Source organism: Neoarius graeffei, chromosome 16 (assembly GCF_027579695.1).
Source record: "Neoarius graeffei isolate fNeoGra1 chromosome 16, fNeoGra1.pri, whole genome shotgun sequence".
NCBI classification, from domain to species: Eukaryota; Metazoa; Chordata; class Actinopteri; order Siluriformes; family Ariidae; genus Neoarius; species Neoarius graeffei.
In genome coordinates, this window is record NC_083584.1 from 52,665,276 (window position 1) to 52,684,847 (window position 19,572).

The 19,572-nt window shown below is 44.7% G+C and overlaps 2 protein-coding genes across 2 annotated transcripts in view; one reads left to right on the plus strand and one right to left on the minus strand.

The window, feature by feature from the left end:
* The window catches only part of bop1 (BOP1 ribosomal biogenesis factor), a 137,562-nt gene that overhangs the window by 66,284 nt on the left and 51,706 nt on the right, over positions 1-19,572 (plus strand). The window lies entirely within an intron of this gene.
* On the minus strand, positions 8,560-13,385 carry scxa (scleraxis bHLH transcription factor a). Its single transcript, XM_060942139.1, has 2 exons — positions 12,436-13,385; positions 8,560-9,307 (listed from the first exon to the last, which is right to left on the minus strand). Exons 1-2 carry the CDS (start codon positions 13,000-13,002, stop codon positions 9,269-9,271), a joined length of 606 nt encoding a protein of 201 aa, XP_060798122.1. The 5' UTR covers positions 13,003-13,385; the 3' UTR covers positions 8,560-9,268.

A 19,572-nucleotide genomic window follows, 5' to 3' on the forward strand; every position in this document is an offset into this window, starting at 1 on the left:
CTACACATCATGAGATGTTTCTTGCATGACAGTTTGGTGCCAAATGATTTGTTTACTTGTAGTCAGAGGTGGGTTTGGGCGGCACAGTGGTGTAGTAGTTAGTATTGTCACCTCACAGCAAGAAGGTTCTGAGTTCGCACCTCATGGCCAACGGGGGCCTTTCTGTGTGGAGTTTGCATGTTGTCCCCATGTCTGTGTGGGTTTCTTCCGGGTGCTCCGGTTTCCCCCACAGTCCAAAGACATGCAGTTAGGCTAACTAGCTACTCTAAATTGTCCATGTGTGAGAGTGGTTGTTTACCAAGCCCAGAAATGGGACAGTTGTGGCAGGAAGGGCATCCAGCATAAAACTGTGCTCCAATTGATCTATGACGATCAATAGGGTCTACATGGACCCTGACCTGACAGCAGTGCTGGACAAGAGAGAAGAAGATGATGATGATTTGGAGGTGGGATTCTGTTTTGCAAACAGCTGAAGTACGAACCTACCAACATGCACAAAACCACTGATTCTTATTAGCACAGGTGTAGGATAAGTAATGTGATGTTAAAATTTTGTACCTAATCATTAAAATTGTTTTAAATATTATAAAATGTTTTTGTAGGGGTTTTTTTATGCACCAAATTGTTGGTATTTGAAGTTGTAAACAGATTTGTATACGTCATGATTGAAATGCCTTCAACAATCATATGATGGTGGTGTGTGGGTTTTTTTTTTTTTGGGGTCTGTCATCGCTTGCCCTCACACCTGGAGTTGAATTGCATTTCTGTCCACATATTTAGAGAATCTCCAAGCTTAATTTTATGCTTGGGCCATGTCCAGGTGCAGGGCTTTATGACTTCCCCATGGACACTCTTGTCAATTTGATGGTAGTTAGCATTAAAAAAAAATACATAGTGTATGGTTTAAATATCAGTCTAATAGTCTTCAACTGGGAGGAGATTTTGTTCTTTATCAGTATCCCATGCGTCAGTTTTCCACTCCTGCGCCCTGTGAAGTTATTGAGACACTGTGCCTCTGAGGAGGAACAGATTTATATCAGTACTCTTGGAGTAATCTCCAGTAGCGTACAGGTAGGAGCAAAAGTAAATTCCTGCCCATATCATTTAAAATTTCAAGCTGGATATCAGCTAGGGGAGCAGCGTGATGACGCAGGCGCTGAGCCAAAATGTGGTTGAAAAGCCGCTTGTAGTCCTGGATAACTGAAGTTTTGGCTTCTCACAGCAGGTTATATGGACACTAGGGAAAGTCTTGAAGGGACTATATTGTACTTTTGTGTCCAGAATGCAAATGTATACTACTTCTGTCTATAATTTACAACCCCAATTTCAAAAAAGTTGTGACGCTGTGTAAACTGTAAATAAAAACTGAATGCAATGATTTGCGAATCACAGAAACCAAATCGCCTCTTCTCTTCCTGCCAACTTGGACCCACTCCAGTTTGCTTACTGATCTAATCGTCCTCCTGATGATGCAATCGTACATTTCCTGCACACAACTCTCAGCCACCTTGGGGAAGGGGACTTATGCTGTTTGTGGACTGTAGTTTAGCATTCAACATGATAATTCCCTCAAAACGCTTCACAAAGTTTTGAGAGCTATTTGCTCATTTTGAATTTGATGTCAGCAATACATTTCAAAAGTTGAGATGGGCATGTTAACCACTGTGTTGCATCACGTCTACTTTTAACAGCACTCTGTAAACATTTGGGAACTGAGGAGACCAGTTACTGTAGTTTTGAAAGAGAAATGTTGTCCCATTCTTGCCTGATATACAATTTCAGTTGCTCAACAGTCCGGGGTCTACTTTGTCATATTTAGTGCTTCATAATGCACCAAATGTTTTAAATGGGAGACAGGTCTGGACTGCAGGCAGGCCAGTTTAGCACCCAGACTCTTACTATGGAGCCATGCAGTTTTGATATGTGCAGAAAGCAGTTTGGCATTGTCTTGCTGAAAGAAGGAAAGCCTTCCCTGAAAAAGATTTAGTCTGGATGGCAGCATATTGCTCTGAAACATGTAAATATCATTCAGCATTAATGATGCCTTCCCAGATGTACAAGCTACCAATGTCATGTGCACTAATGCACCCTCATACCATCACAGATGCTGGCTTTTGAACTGTGTACTGATGATAAGCCGGATGGTCCCTCTCCTCTTTAGCCTGTAGGACGTGGGGTCCATGATTTCTAAAAAGAATTTCTAATTTTGATTCGTCAGACCTCGGGACAATTTCCCACTTCGCCTCAGTCCATCGTAAAAGAGCTCGGGCCCAGAGAAGGTGGCGGTGTTTCTGGATATTATTTATATCTGGTTTTAACTTGCATTTGTGGATGCAGTAATTAAGTTTTTTCACAGATGATGGTTTTCTGAAGTGTTCCTGAGCTCATACACTGATTTCCACTACAGACACGTGTCTGCTTTTAATGCAGTGTCACCTGACGGCCTGAAGATCACAGGCATCCAATGTCAGTTTTCGGCCTTGTCTCTTGCATACAGAGATTTCTCCAGATTCTCTGAATCTTTTAATGATTAATATGTACCATAGATGATGTGATCCCCAAATTCTTTGTAGTTTTACATTGAGGAATGTTATTCTTAAATTGCTGCACTGTTTGCCCACGCAGTCTTTCACAGAGCGGTGAGCCCCTCCCCATTTTTATTTTTTTTTAAGTGTTACATGGCTTTTTCAGTCTTTTGTTGCCGCTGTCCCAACTTTTCTGCAACATGTTGCTGACATCAAATTCAAAATGAGCATATAATTTTAAAAAATAAATAAATAAATAAAATTTGTTTCAACATTTGATGTGTTGTCTTTGTACTATTTTCAATGAAATATAGGATGTTTTGTGATTTTGCAAATTCACCTTTTAAGTTTTACACAACGTCACAACTTTTTTTTTTTTTTGACATCGGGGTTGTAAAAATGCTTGTTTAATAATTGTTTTGCTAGTTTCTCCTGAAGTTATTGAAAATGATATTTAGTGACAATGCCCAGATGTACATCCAGAGCGTTATTAATATAACCCAGATCAGGGTACCTCAACAGTGAGAAAACTTACTTTTAACACTGGAATAAAATGATCATTCCCAGCCCTCAACGACCACTAAAACTTCCTTTATGGAAGTCCATGTAACTGTTAATGGTGTAGAAAAGGCAGTTGGTGCTGCCGAACCCCGAGATGACTACATTTTCCACTGTCTGAGTGATTTCTGCAGTTTTATCCATTTAGTTTTCACTTTTTTAAGGCATGACTGTATAAATCCTGCAGTATGAAGTCCACTTAGTTTATACATGTCTACTAGACCTACTATTAATATTTTATTTTGTGAAATATATATATATTTTTTAATAGTGATTTAAAGTAATTCTACTATTAAATACCTGTTAGCAGTAAGGAGTCTGGACAGGGTCGTTTTGAGACGTTTTTCTGCAGGTTTTGAACGTTTTCCTCTCTGAAGTGGGGTCTGGGTCCGTGTTCGTGCAGTGGTGTGCTCGGTTCCACCTTTCATTCACATCTCATTTCGTTACTTTGAACATGGGTTATATTTAAGACTATTCTGAACACACTCCAGAACTTGGCAACATTTATGTAAAAATAAATAAATACAAATTTATTCTGCAGATTTGCAGACAGTTGAAGAAGAAGAAACCTTTATTCATCACATACACACTTCAAGCAGAGTGAAATTCATCCTCTGCATTTAACCCATCTGAAGCAGTGAACACACACTCGGAGCAGTGGGCAGCCACACCAGAGCGCCCCGGGAGCAGTCAGGGGTTCGGTACCTTGCTCAAGGGCACCTCAGCCCAAGGCCGCCCCACGTCAACCTAACCTGTATGTCTTTGGATTGTGGGGGAAACCGGAGCACCCGGAGGAAACCCACGCAGACACGGAGAGAACATGCAAACTCCACACAGAAAGGCCCTCGCCGGCCACGGGGCTCGAACCCAGAACCTTCTTTCTGTGAGGCGACCGTGCTAACCACTACACCACCGTGCCGCCCTTAATTGTTTATTGACAATTAAGGGGCAACTGACGTCAGGATGTAATAACAGCAGGTCATGGTTACGTTATTGAAGAAGAGAAATATCTGGATGCAAGACCAGGAGTCGTGGATCTGTCGTGTCCATCCTCCAGCTTTTTTAAAATTGACACCTTTTTTAAAGGTAGATGGCCTTTCGATTTCATAAAATCAGTGAAATTTGGTTCCCTCTGAAATTTAGTCATTGTGATTATATGTTTATTTCTGTAATATCTCCCAAAAAAACAGGCCATTCTGTTCCTGGGAAGTTATGTAATTTGAGGAGATTCCCAAGCAAATAATGTGCATGAAATCGCTCGCTTCGCGCAGTCAAGCAGATCGAGGAAGTCCGTCTGCGCATGCACAGGTTTACCACCTGCTTCTTCTTTTGGGTTTTACAGCAGCTGGCATCCAGTGTTGCATTACTGCCATCTACAGGTTTACCTTTGAGCGTGCACTGACGGTTCCATCATTCTGTCGCTAAACGGACAGCTGATCACACCGAGGTGCTCGCTGACCGCCGATATTTATTAGTTTGGTCCTGCGCTTCCTTTCCTTCGCAACATAACGTCTTTTCTTCTCATTTTCTGTTACTGTAGTCGGTCTTCCACGTTTCATTCTCACACTCGCGTCCTCCGTTTTTCTCTCCTGTTTTAAATTTGTATCCCACAATGCCTTTCGCGAGCAGGGAAAGCTCACCACGTCATGCATGACGTAGTATCTTGAATTGGGTCATGGTGAAGCAGGAAAAAATAACAAAGAATTGAAGGCCACGTGGCCCAAAATTCATTAACTGTTCTCATCTTTCATCTCATTATCTCTAGCCGCTTTATCCTGTTCTACAGGGTCGCAGGCAAGCTGGAGCCTATCCCAGCTGACTACGGGCGAAAGGCGGGGTACACCCTGGACAAGTCGCCAGGTCATCACAGGGCTGACACATAGACACAGACAACCATTCACACTCACATTCACACCTACGGTCAATTTAGAGTCACCAGTTAACCTAACCTGCATGTCTTTGGACTGTGGGGGAAACCGGAGCACCTGGAGGAAACCCACGCGGACACGGGGAGAACATGCAAACTCCGCACAGAAAGGCCCTCGCCGGCCACGGGGCTCGAACCCGGACCTTCTTGCTGTGAGGCGACAGCGCTAACCACTACACCACCGTGCCGCCCTCCATTAACTGTTCTATTAAAAATATTTTTTTTAAAAACACTAATAAAATTGGAAGTCTGATTCGAATCTAGCTTTCGGTCCACTAAAGAAAAATAACTGGGTGTCGGGGAAAATTCTTTTTATGACCTACACTTAAAATCTGAAAGGCAGTCGACCTTTTAAATCTCCTCAGTTCCAGTCTGAATGTTTAGACCGGAGTTTGCATTGTTGTATCTGGAATGTGTATCAGATTTCCAAATAGAACTCTTTTGAATTAATGCAGTCATGGAAGAAAAATCTGTCCCATCGAAATCAGTTGCCTTTGGGGAAACTTCTACCTGCACAACGAAAGTCAACCAGTTTTCGTGAAGTCGACTATGGCCTAAGCATGTGAGAGAGTTTTGTGCACACACCCAGTAGGTGAAGAACTTTCCAAAAGCTTTTCTTTCTGAGGACACAAAGGTCTGCTTTTAGTCTGCTGAAATCAATATGGTGATAAAATTGACGGATCGCTCGTAAATTATGTGGAATTTTGGCCTGTCACTGTGCTATCAGCAGGAAATCTCTTTTTAATAGTCTATTTAAGAAGAAGCAGGGATGTGTTTTTTTTTAAGTCGACGGGGGAATGTTGATCTCGCGCACTTGTCTGGGCTTCGGGCTAGCAGTACGAGGGTGGTCTGAGGGACGTGACTAGATGGATTGTGAAACGCACGCTGGTCGGACGGAGCAAGAAGCACCCCAGGCTTCAGATGGCCGCATTCTTGCAGGTGTGTGGGGGCAGGCGGAGGATGGGATCGAGGAGAGATGATTTTTCAGCCGCTGCCAAACTAGCCACCTGTCGTTCCGTCGTTTTTAGGATTTCCTTTTCATCCGGTCTTCAACACAGCTCCCTGTTGGCCTAACGTGTGTCCGGCCAGAAGGCCTGATTGAAACCAACTGCCAGCGAGCGCTGTCATCAGGGAGGGGGGGTTTGGAGCGAGACCGTGCCGTGGGTGAGAAGGGGTCATGCAGAGGATTTACAGGAAGGAGAATTCAACACTTTTCCCTTAACACATACCTGTGACACAAGCTGTTTCTTCAGTATCACGAAGATGTATGATTCGCAGGCGTTCAGTCCATCATGACAGATTTTTCATCTTCTTGCCTTTCATTAATCAACACGCCTATATAAATACAGTCGTGTGAGGCGAGCTCTCTCCTTAGCATTATGGGCTAGCTTTATTCACACCTCCACCACTTTCTCTGGAACAGTAGTTTACCTTCCATTTCTCATACTTGTAAATGACGGCCGTGTGTTTTAAAACTCAACTTTTTTTGTAACGTGTAAGGAAGTGAAGCAAACCTATCTGTATGCAGTTAACATCTGGATGTTTTCGGTTAACGGTTCAGAAGGATGGTTGCAATCTCGGGCAAACTGTTTGCTCTCCTGGCCCCTACTAAATGGCTTTCACTTCTGTCATAATACTGGAGTGTGTAGTGAGGAAAGCTTCAGGGCATCATTAGATATTTAATTTTCAATAAATAACGACTTTCTCTGAGTGATGTACCGGATGCTCGGAGGCCAGGTGGGAAACCCATTTGAAACCTGGTTTGCCAAAATGCAAACTTTCCACATGCATTTTCCAAGGTTAAAGCTTTGTGTACAAGAATCTCCAGGTTATTTATTTATCAGGAGTAGAATGGCAGGTCAGTGCTGGAAGTAACGGCTTACATCAGCCTTCACTTTTTGCCGTGACTAATTGCACGACCTCCCAGTGACCTCCATTTCAAGCCTGCGGTTTTTGGTGTTTCAGAAATAATGATGGGATTTATTTTATGGGTTTTGGTTCGCAAAGCCGAATAAGGCGGGGGTACGGAGGGCTGCGGCTCGAATCCGCCTCAGATAAGGGCTTCTGTCCGGGGGTTCTAGAAGGTTCCGACTCGAACAAAAATGGAGCGTAGGGTTCTTCCTCCTCTTCCGTTAAGTGCTCTGCTTGCTGGGATGGGATGCCTGAAGCAAAACAAGCTGATGCTAAGCAGAGCAGAATCAGGCCAGACCAGTCTGCTCGTCATCTGCTAACCATCCTCCAGACAGACTCGGGGCGAGAGGAAACTTGGCCATTGGGACCATTATTACACTCACATCCAGTCTTCTGCTGCGGAGTTGGAGATTGAAAGTGGCCTGTGTGCCCTGATGGTATGACGGGCTAGTCTCTGCAGATGGTCACGGTCGGGTTAGGGGAAAACTTCCCGATTTACTAAAGGTGAAATGCACCAGTGGGTTATTAGTCTGAGCATCTGGAGGAGAGTGGTTAAAAAAAAAATTGAATTATGCTCCTCATAATGACCTAGAAATTATTGCAGGCCGTGTTGAGCTCCATGGAAATCTGCCCTGGCTGGGGGGGACCAAAAAAAAAAAAAAGTGGAGTGAAATTGAACTCTCTCCTATTTCATACTTCATACAAAATATAAGAGTTTGACAAAATGATAGTGTTTTTTAAATTTGTATAGTTGCACACAAGCCAAGGACATTTGGACAGTAAAACTACGTAGCATTAAAACTTCATGGAATTAATAGGTGATGAATTGAACCACACCAATCACATTCAGATGAACAGAAATGAAATTTATTCATGTTGGGGGGGGAATCACTATTCAGTGCTGTAGAATTGCAGCATTTGTAGTTTATATCCATGTGATAATGAGTGTATGGGAGAGTGGGTTAGCGGGTTTGTGTGGATGTGGCGCTGTGCTTTCTGGCTCTCAGTGGTACATGAGGGAAAATTCTCGGCGCTCTGGGACGGCGTGTAGGAGTCCGAGACTGGACTGGGACTGGTAACTTGACCTGTGACGGTGAAAGGCTTTCTTTCTGTCTCGGTCTGAAGTGAGCCTCGAGAGGGCTGGAAGTGTTCGGTGGGAACTCAGGGGGCAGATGGTCGACGCACGTGAGCTAGCAAGCGGCGGCTACAGAGATCAGAAGCCGTCCAGACCTCATCTACCGTACCTCCAGCTTATTCCAACTTCCCCGAACACCTGCGAGTGTTGGATATCATGGAGGCTTGATTATACTTGTACAGGATGTGGAAAGCTTAATTGTTGTTAATTTGTGAAGGTGCTGTACCCAGTATGAGGTGTAGTCTGGGGGGGAATAAAAAGGTCCTTCGTCTTCTTTCTATCTGCCGTGTGGTCAACCTGCTGTCATGGAAGGAAGAAGAAAGTGTCGAGTCGATGTAGTGAATTGTGAGTGTTGCAGATCAACCGTGTGCAGTCTGGTTGGGGTTTCTCTTTCTCCCCCCACCCCAAATTGAAGGTGATGATTTCCCAAACTGTGAGCCTAAAGTGAAACATTACGTGCAAACAGGTGGCAAAAAAAACCAGTCAGAATCAAACTAAAAGGCTTGTCTTTGTGTTATGTTTTTAATTTAATGAACAGCGAGTATATGAGTTTTGCCATATTAAACATACATTATATTGTGTTTAAATTTATTAAATTATTGGCTTTTTATTATTTAACTAAAGGCACATTTGACTAATTGCGCAAGACACATTTCTAAGGATCCAGTCTGATTTGTTAGACACGCTGATCGCCGTTCGTCCCCCGTTAACCTGTCGGGTTAAAGCGCTCACGGTGTCTCTTCATCCTGATGTCTGGACCCAGTTCTTCTTCCTAGTTTCTTGCTTTAAGCACTCGCTCTCTGATTGATTGTACAGTTCCACTGCAGCGCTGCTTCTCTTCCTGGGGTTCAGTCGCTCGTCTCCGGAGGTGGTGGTTTTTTTTTTTTTTGTGGTCCAGCTTTTATATTTTGCTGAATATCTTTGTGCTGAAGCTGGAAAATGTGGGGTTCCTGTCAGGTGTAGAAGTGAATCTGCACTAGCTGGATTCTGTGATGGTTCGACACTGCTGTGTGAGAGGTTCAGTTGTCATCGTAATCGCGTTCCAGCCCAAGGGTCGGGTAAGGGTCCGAGTGTAATTTACATAGTCAATTAAATATGTTTTTTTTTTTTTTTAATTTGCATATGTACACTGTAAAGTCAAGTGAACAGTTTGTGATTGTCCTCGATTCACTGCAAGTCCATCTGTTTCATCCTGTGTGTGTGTTTGTGTGTTTAATTCCTCAGGGCTGTTTTTCTTTCTCTGTCTTTGCTCTGAAACGAACATGGAGAAAATGTTGGTTAGATTTATTAAACATAGATACTGCGTGTAAAATTCAGTTTCATGGCGTAAATATTTAGTTGGTTAAAGTTTTTTATTTTTTCCCCCGGGGAGGGGATGGGGGGATGTGTGTCTGTAACGTGCTTTAACTTCACATTCACTCCACAGCATTTCTGTAGGCTTTAACTCACCTGGTGTTTTTTATGGGCTCACCTTACACTCTGTCATGTGTATACACACACACACACACACACACACACACCCCTGAGAGTTTTGCTGAGAGTGAGAACAGCTGGAATGCCCTGGTTTGGAGCGTCATCTTCTCCCGTAGGTGGAGCGTTTAGCCAAAATACTCGCCACGTAATTAATTCCATTTAAAAGCTCCTCGTCTTTCTCTCTGTAAACAAACCCCCTTTTTATCCTCAGTGCAAATTTTAAATCCCTGACTTTTTTCTTTCTTTGTATTTTCTATAAGGTGCTTTAAAGAATTCTCTGAATTCCCCAGAGATGACGCTCCGAGCTATTTTCCTTTCAGCTTCAGACGTAACGCAAATATTTGGGTTCGTAGGTTGACAGGTAATGATGTCATATTTGGTATCTGGTGCAGCCGTAGATTAGATCACGAGCTTTTAATCGACTCAGCAGCACGTAGCGGGCGTAATAACATTTGCTCACTTTGAAAGCTGAACTGTTTGTGTTATTTTGTCTGGCTAGTAGTCTTCAAAGGAGAGTTGTTGTTTTTTTTTTCCTCCCCCGTCATTTATTTTGTCACGAGTGTGAAGTATGAGGAGTTTTTTTTCTTCTTCTTTCGTACCTCATCAGACTTGCTGTAATATAAAGTGCTGTGTGGAACGGTGCTGAGCAGGTTTAATGGCTGAAGCCAAATCTGTCATCATTTCAGCTGTTTACTGAGCGTCAGCATAAACAGTGTGAAGCCTCTCCGTACACCGGTGATGACGGAAGCCACAGAACGTGTGATTCGCTCGTTTGTTGATCAGTAACCCTCTCGGAGGAAACGCACGTTTTTATGAATTCACACACATCCTTCTATGCTGTGTGCGTCCAGTTAATCGATCGCCATCGTCTAAAGCCTTTGTCCTGATTAACTCATTCCACAGAGATTTCATAGTGTCAGAATAAACACTTGCTTCTAATGATCTTTTTTTTTTTTTTTAAATATGATGTCATTTCTTGGTTATTCTTCATGTAAATGAGAATGCAGGCCTTCAGTCTAGTCTCTGAAACTCACCTCGGTCCCTTCACTTTAGTTCGACTTTTAACCAGATACACTACATCATTTACTCGGAAAAATTTTTTGTTAAAAAAAAAAATGCAAAAACATATTTTCTTTCCCAAGCACAAATCGGTTTTATATTTTGTCCTCGTATTTGAAGTCGGCCAGAGCCTGGATGTTATTTTTTCCTGCCACTGAATTCAGTCGGTGTCTCGCACCGACCTCTGACCCCCGTCTGGTTTATCTCACTGTACGAACGTTAAACTTGGCAACAGTTGAACCTTCATATTCCCTCAATGTGTCGTCCTGTCAATATGTTTTCCTTTAGAAACAGTGAAGTAGTGAGTGTTGGCCGAGCACTGTGTTTTGCTCTGTAATAAGCCGCACTGAAGAGTGTGGTTTGGCGAGATCTCGCTCAGTCTGGTTTAAATATCTCAATAGCACAGAAATCCTCACACAGTTGTCTAATTTTCAGCACAACATGTGCACTCCTTTGACTCGCCGAGGTCAGGAGGGAGGTGCTTTTGGATGCTGCGCTCATGCCTGAGGCTGTTCTGGTTTTAAAGTGATCCTAAACATTCGTTTCGCTCCACACTTTGGTGAAACGGGAAAACCGAGACCCGTGAAGAGCGTTTGGGTTCCTTGTGTCAATATTTAATGATTGTAATATTCCAAAAATGTCCACACTGTCCATGGGGCACCATGGTGGCGATGATTTTTTTTTTTTTAATTCTTTTTTTTTTTTTTCCTTTTTCCCCTTTCCTCTTGCCCTAAAGTCTTAACTAGGTTTCACGATGTGTTTTGCTTGACCGGGTTATTAATTGAGCAGTTAGGAAGAACCTTAAGACAACAAGCCTAAGAGCGTAAATCGCTCAGGATGGTGCTGAGCTGCTTGACAGATGTTCTCACAATGCTGTGGGCCTCATATTTAGCTCACGGAACATTTACATTTGCATATTTATATCTCCCTTTGGCCCATTTTGTCATAAATGCGCATATATTAATTCGCCATAACTTCTGCATCCTTATACATTAATGCAATTTTTTTTTTCTTTCTTTCTTTGCGTCTTTTTTTTTTTTTTTTTGTCTTTGCTATTTTCTGCCCAGTGTGTTCCTTTACTCTTTTCACGACTACATTTTGGAAGCGCGTTAAATTTCTAAATGGGCAAAACACGCAATGCGGTGAGAAAATGTTCCTGCTTCACGGTTGACGCAAATTGTCCCGGGCATACGCTGTATTTCACGTCTGACCTTCCTTAGCTGCTCGAGTTTAAATGACAGTTTTCCACTCCAGTTCGGTTTGGTGTTACTGTGTTCTTCCTGGCTGGAGTGAGAGTTACAGCTTTATTTTTGGCTCCGTGGGCTGAGGTCTGTCGCTCTGTGAACACAGACAGGGTGTTTTGCGTGCTGCCTGACAGTCTCTTGTTGATCAAGTAGTTTCCTGCGTTTTGTAAAGTCTGTTCATGAAGCAATAGTAATGGCGTTGAGTGTAATCACACTCAGGATATCGAAGTAAGTGGAGTTCAGGGAGCGGAGTGCGTCTCGGGTGTCATCCTGAACGTAACGTAGATTACCGGTTGGTATTAAGCTCTACTCGGAGGGTTAGAGCAGTCTTGCGAGTACTTGTACGTTATAAGGTCAATACTAAACACTGGGCCTGACTCCAAATCTCATTTTCCAATTTATGACAAAATGGGCGCGTATTTAATTTAAAATCTTGAATTTCGCGTCGTTTGACATGCCGTTTATGCTTCGGCTGGTTTTCGACGGAAGGAGAATATTCTCGCTGCGTGCAGCCATCATGCAACTGTAACTTGAATGCAGTGTATTCATCCTTCAGCCTGCTCTTTGCAGGCCTCATCAGGACACACTCAGTTTGCCACTCACCATTTTCCTCTGGTTGCTGAGGCAGAAAGTGCAGATCTGTTTGGGCTGCGAGTTCTCCGAATCTCGCGTCGGAGATCCGTGATGGTGATAGTAGGCTGCTGAAGTTCCGCCGCTGTGGCACGGCTGCCCGTCACCACAGGCCTCGCCGACCAACAGGACGTTGCCAAGATGTGAGATGTAGCTGGAAGCAAGGCGCAAAGTCTCAATCTTGGACAGCTTCCTGTCTGCTGGCTCGGTAGGGATAAGAGTCCTGAGTGCTGTAAAGGCCGTATTCACGCTGTTTGTACGATCTCGCTCCCGCGCGTTGGCGGCGTTACGTTGCCGCACCTCCCCTGGTGGACCGTTTGTAGCGCCTGGCAGCACTGCACCAATCTGCCCTCCTCCTCCTCCACTGCCCGGTTTGCGTTTCCTGCCGCCCACCTTGAGCTCGTAGGCAGAAGCGTCCAGTCGGAAGGAGCGGTCGTCCGAACCCGAGCTCTCGCTGCCGTTCTCCTCGTCCTCGGACATCATGGAGATGTCCGAGTACAGGTAGCGGCTCGGGGCTGGACGCACCATTGCAAATGACATTGTTGTGTAAAAACCTTCTCGAGCACTCTTTGGCTCAGATCTCAGAGGCGCTCCAGAGTCATGCAGTCATGCCGTGGATCTAGAAATTATACAGCGTGCCGGATCGTGACTCGGTCTGCTCACTTTTGATTCCTTCCTAGCATGAGGTGCACGTCAACATGGATACCTCATGGAACACTGGATTTTTTTTTCTTCTTTTTTTTTTTTTGTGAAACGACATAAGAAATCCTCCTACTGACAAGTGTTCTGTCTTTTTAAGTTCTTTACTCACATCCGCTGTGTTGGATCTGTCTATCCGCAGCTTCGTTGAAACTTGGTCGCGTGCTCTGCGTCTCGCTCCCTCAGCCGTTAGCTCTGTGCCTCCGAGTCGAGCTCCACGTGTGGTTTCTCTCTGAGAAATTCAGTATGGTTTGGATTTATATGCTGTGGGAGTGTCTGGGGTGAACGCACGCCTCCTCTCTTGGTCTCTCTCGTGCTCGCGCTCGCTCTCTCTTTCTTTCTTTCTTTTTCGCTCACTCTATCCATCTCTCTCCTTCACTGTTTATGCAAATATCCCAGCTGGCAGCATGGTGGTGGCAGGCAGCTGAAATGAGCGATCAGCTCCCTTATTTAACTCTTAGTTTACTGGACTGTTTTAGCACCAACTTCACATCTGTTTATTTTTCTCGATTGTATTATACTGTGTGTTTTGGAAAGGGAAAAAAAAAACTTGCTTGACGGTGCACTGAAAGCACGAAGAGAGTTTAAATCCACTTCAGCATTTTAAACCCTTCTGTTAGTCATGGAATGATAACAGGGTGATATGAGTTTCATCCCCTACACAGTGTACAGCACAGCGCTGGCTGATTTAAATGATCGAATTTAATGAACACACAGCTTTTTTTTTTTTAATGAACATAATTATCTACAGTTGTGGTCAGAAGTTTACATACAGTGACGTGAATGTCATCTTGGATATGAAGGTCATGGCAATATTTGGGCTTTCAGTAATTTCTCTGAACTGTTCTTTTTCTGTGGCAGAATGTACAGCAGACATCTCATCTCATCATCTCTAGCCGCTTATCCTGTTCTACAGGGTCGCAGGCAAGCTGGAGCCTATCCCAGCTGACTACGGGCGAAAGGCGGGGTACACCCTGGACAAGTCGCCAGGTCATCACAGGGCTGACACATAGACACAGACAACCATTCACACTCACATTCACACCTACGCTCAATTTAGAGCCACCAGTTAACCTAACCTGCATGTCTTTGGACTGTGGGGGAAACCGGAGCACCCGGAGGAAACCCACGCGGACACGGGGAGAACATGCAAACTCCACACAGAAAGGCCCTCGCCGGCCACGGGGCTCGAACCCGGACCTTCTTGCTGTGAGGCGACAGCGCTAACCACTACACCACCATGCCGCCACAGCAGACATCTTTAATAAAAAAAAAAAAATAGTAGAATTTGGTGCACAAGTTTTAATTTTCTTTAGGTTTTCTGAAATCAAGACCGGGACAAAATGTACATACAGCACACCTAATATTTGGGTAAAATGTCTCTTCACAAGATTCACCTCGACCAAACATTGTTGTTTACCATGAACAAGCTTCTGGCAGAATTCTGGTTGGATATTTCACGACTCTTCATGGTAGAATTGGTAGAGTTCAATTAAATTTGTTTTTGTTTTTTTCTTGCCATGGACTTGACTTATAAGCACGGTCCATATATTTTCAATAGGGTTGAAGTCAGGACTTGTTTTAAGCTTAATGTTGGCCTGCTTTATCCTCCACAACCAGCTCTGATGCGTGTTTGGGTTCATTGTCCTGTTGTAACTCCCAAGTCGTGTTCAAGTTTCTGATGGTTTATGGTGAAGAATTCTGAGGTAGTCCTTCTTCATTATTCCATCCACTTTGTGCAATGAACCAGTTCCACTGGCAACAAAACGGCCCCAGAGCATGATGCTGCTACCACCACCACCAGCTGATACAGTGTCCCTCTGTACATGGTGGTCATTGTGGCCAAACAACTCAATCTTTGTCTCATCTGACCATACAGCTTTCCTCCAGAAGGCTTTTTCTTTGTCCATGTGGTCAGCTTCAAACTTTAGTTAAGCTTGAAGGTGTCAATTTTGGAGCAGGGGGTTATTTCTTGGATAGAAACCTCTTATGCCGCTTTTCCACTACAAACGCGGCTGAGCCGTGCCGTGCTGAGTCGAGCTGAGTCGAGCTGAGCGGGGCTATTGAAGTTGCATTTCGACTACAACCGCGCTGAACCGTGCTGGCTGGAAGTGGGTGGACACATTGGGTGGAGTTAGCGAAAGTGGGTGGACGTCACGTGATGTCGTTAAGCAGCGCAAACAGTGACATCAGTGACAGTGGCGGAACAAGTCAGAGCCAGGCCGGGGGCGGGGCAAATGACCGGGCCCTTTATTAAAGCTTATCATAACATCATTTTAGGCTACAAAATGTCCGCAACTGCGGTGTTTACCAATTTCAACACTACCGGGTGCAACTATGTTATTTAGTACATCAAATCCTTCAAACGAACATGTAACTCAGAAACAAAAAACATTAGGATACTGTACATGGCTCATAATAAAACATCAATAGCCTATACTGCGCACATTATTTGAAGGGCATACGAATGAGCGCTCAGAGGTTGCAACGGTGACAGGAAGAGTCAGAAATAAAAGGAGGGCGGTGCAAACCTCACTGAATGCACTGTGTTTACCAATTTCAACACTCCGGGGTGCAACTATGTTATTTTGTACATTAAGTCCTTCAAACGAACATGTAACTCAGAAACAAAAAAACATTCGGCGACATACTGTACATGGCTCATAATAAAACATCAATAGCCTACTGCGCGCATTATTTGAAGGGCATACGGCGAGCCTTGCGCTCCGCGAACTCGTGCACGATGCTCTGTATGTCACTGATTCAGTGATCTTTTAAGCGGTAGTCTCACAACCCGGATAGTAAACAATAAACATGGAGGACATGGAGTCGTTAGTGTTGCTGGTCTTGGTGCTGTGGCTTGTTGTCACCGACAACGCGGACAGATACTGGCAAGAGCGTATAGATGAGGCGAGGCGCATAAGGCTTCAGAAATTCTCGTAATTCATAATTATTCTTCTTCCGGGTTTGCGGTGTTTACAGATCCCAGCGCGCTCGCGGGGCGTGTGTGGGCATGTGAGGACACGCCTCCTCACCAATCAGTGCACAGGGGAGTGTCTGCTCACGCCCCCAACCTCAGTCGGCACGGCTTGGCTCGCTTCAGCCCCACTCCAAAACGGTGCGAGTTTTAGGGGCTAAGCAGGGCTGAAACGAGCTGAGTCGTGCTGGTTTTTGGTAGTCGAAACGCGAGCCGTGTCGGGCTGAAGTGAGCTGAAGCGAGTTGAAGTGAGCTGAAAAAGGGTAGTGGAAAAGGGCCATAACAGGAAGTTAAGAGACCTCGGCCTTGGCAAGATAAGGGACATTTTGGAAGTTTCAGCACCTCTGAATTAATAATGTACATGAGCGTATGTAAATTTTTGACCCTGTATGTATAATTTTGGCCCTGTGTTGATTTCAGAAAACCCAAAGAAAATTAAAACTTGTGCACCAAATTCTAATTTTTTTTTAATTAAAGATGTATGCAGTACAATCATTCTGCCACAGAAAAAGAACAGTTTAAAGAAATTACTGAAAGCCTAAATACTACCATAACATTCATGTCCCTGTATGTAAACGTCTGACCACAGCTGTATATAACCGATTCAGATGTTGGACGGACTGTACGTCCAGTGTGTGTGTTGTGGTGAACTTTAGAGTCTGGTGTACTTTTAATGTTCCTTCGGAAAGGATGTTGTTAATGGGGGCCTTATGGTGGCTTTAACTGCAGCAGAAAAACCTGACCCTTTCATGCGTTTCGCACCAGACTCAACCCGAAGGGGTTTAGTCAGAAGGAAGCACAACGCTATCCAAGCAGGCACGAGTCTCTCTCCGAACCCCTGACGTAGATGATGTCAAACGCTCTCTCTTCAACAGAAAGTGCATCAGATGTCAAATGAATCATAGATATAATGTTTGATTCCTGAAGGTGAGTCATTTCGTCTTGTTTGCGTCCAAGTCAAGGATGTAACAAGGGATGTTGGGCTCTTAGAAATAATATCGCTTTAATGATTAAATAAAATAAGTTGACCCTTGTATGGAGAAGTCTCGAGATGCTCATCAGTGTGGTGTTGAATTAGCTTTATATTACAGACAGCACCGCACGGTTTTCTCTCCTTATATTTATTCTCAGTGCCTCCCTCTGCCTGGGATCCACTTGGAGAGGAAAATAACTGTCGTTGCTCATTAAAACAAAAGAAAAAAAGTTCCTAATTTAAACCATGACTAGACGCGATGATGTGAGAGTGCCTTGATGATGTAGCGTGAGTCCACAGCGTGACCACATTTCACACTGAGCCCTGCTGCCGATGTGGCCGTTTCCACCCGTTCAGGTCATTACTGCGTGATCTTCTCTTCGCTTCCCTACATTTTTAACTCTCCAAAACGTACGAGGTGGAACCATTTTTTACAAGCAGTGTCCCAAAATTGACCAGATCCAAACTGCAAACCAATCCTGAAAGTTAAAGTTCATTCGCAAGCTTTCTGTCCACTTTGGGTTTGAGTGCTGATGTCGGTACACTCCCAGAATTTCTGGAAAATATTAAGGTATAAATGTTGAAAAATCATTTCCCCCTCAATATTCTTAGGATCCAAATTTTTAACATACAAGATCAAGCCCAGTCTGACTGTATAATGATGTGGTTTGTAACATGTCTTTACAAATGATGCCTTGAGATCAACTCTGATAGAAATTTCTCTTTTTTTTCTAAATAAGGCTCAAAAGCTCAGATGTTCTGAGGACACAGTAAATCCCTATAAATGCAGACTTGTGTGTTTAGTCTGTCCTGAACCATAGCCTCATTAATGAATGATGTGAGCTGAAGTCAGTGGGTCAGCCAGACAGGATCGCTCATTTCCCCGAGAGCTGAAGAGCTCCACAGTACCCTCCCTGATCATCAGGATCAGTGGTGGGAGCTATCAGGGTCCCCCCGTCTCTCTCTCTCTCTCTCTCTCTCTCTTTCTGTCTGTCTCTTTCTCTCTGTGTCTCGGTCTGTCTCTCTCTCCCCCTCTCCTTTTTCTCTGTCCCCCCCCAGTGTCTGTTTCTCTCTCTGTGACTCTTTCTTTCTCTTTTGCTCTGTCTGTGTCTCTCCCCCTCTCTCTTTCTGCCCCCCGTGTCTGTGTGTGTGTGTGTCTCTCTCTCTCTCCAGTGTCTCTCTTTCTGCCCCCAGTGTCTCTCTCTCTCTCTCTCTCTCTGTGTGTTCCCCCCTGGCTCTTTTTTCTCCCTCTTTCTGTGCCCCCACCCCCGGGGTCTATCTGTCCTCTCTCTCTCTTTTTGTGTCCCCCAGTGTCTCTCTTTTTCTGTGTCCCCTGGTGTGTCTCTCTCTCTCTCTGTGTTCCCCCTGGCTCTTTTTTTTCCTCTCTCTTTCTGTGCCCCCACCCCCGGGGTCTCTTTCTTTCTTTATCTATCTGTCCTCTCTCTTTTTGTGTCCCCCGGTGTCTCTCTTTTTCTGTGTCCCCTGGTGTGTCTCTCTCTCTTGGGCCCCCCCCTTCCCGGTATCTCTCTCTCTCTCTCTCTCTCTCTCTCTCTCTCTGTGTTCCCCCCGGCTCTTTTTTTTTCTCTCTCTGTGCCCCCACCCCTGGGGTCTCTCTCTTTCTTTGTCTATCTGTCCCCTCTCTCTTTTTGTGTCCCCCGGTGTCTCTTTTTCTGCGTCCCCTGGTGCGTGTCTCTCTCTGTGCGCCCCCCCCCCCCCCCCCCGGTATTTCTCTCTGTGTTCCCCCTGGCTCTTTTTTTCTCTCTCTTTCTGTGCCCCCACCCCCGGGGTCTCTCTCTTTCTTTATCTATCTGTCCTCTCTCTTTTTGTGTCCCCCGGTGTCTCTCTTTTTCTGTGTCCCCTGGTGTGTCTGTCTCTCTCTTGGGCCCCCCCCCTTCCCGGTATCTCTCTCTCTCTCTCTCTCTCTCTCTCTCTCTCTGTGTGTTCCCCCCGGCTCTTTTTTTTTCCTCTCTCTTTCTGTGCCCCCACCCCTGGGGTCTCTCTCTTTCTTTGTCTGTCTGTCCCCTCTCTCTTTTTGTGTCCCCCGGTGTCTCTCTTTTTCTGCGTCCCCTGGTGTGTCTCTCTCTCTCTCTCTCTCTCTCTCTGTGCCCCCCCCGGTGTATCTCTCTATCTCTCTGTTCCCCCCAGTTCTTTTTTTTTTCTCTCTCTTTCTGTGCCCCCACCCCCGGGGTCTCTCTCTTTCTTTGTCTATCTGTCCTCTCTCTCTCATATGCTCCTGTAAGAATGTTTTTATTCAGCATCAGTCTTCAGATGTTCTCAAAAAAACATGAGCAAATCTTGTCTATAGGTTGAAGCAAGAAACTGTCTGAAAACTTGATGGTTGGGGGGGGGTGCGTGTGAGAGAGAGAGAGAGAGAGAGAGAGAGAGAGAGAGCGCCTACAGCTTTACAGAACCACTGCGCAATATCATTAATGAAAGCATGACTGGCTGCTACAGGTACAGA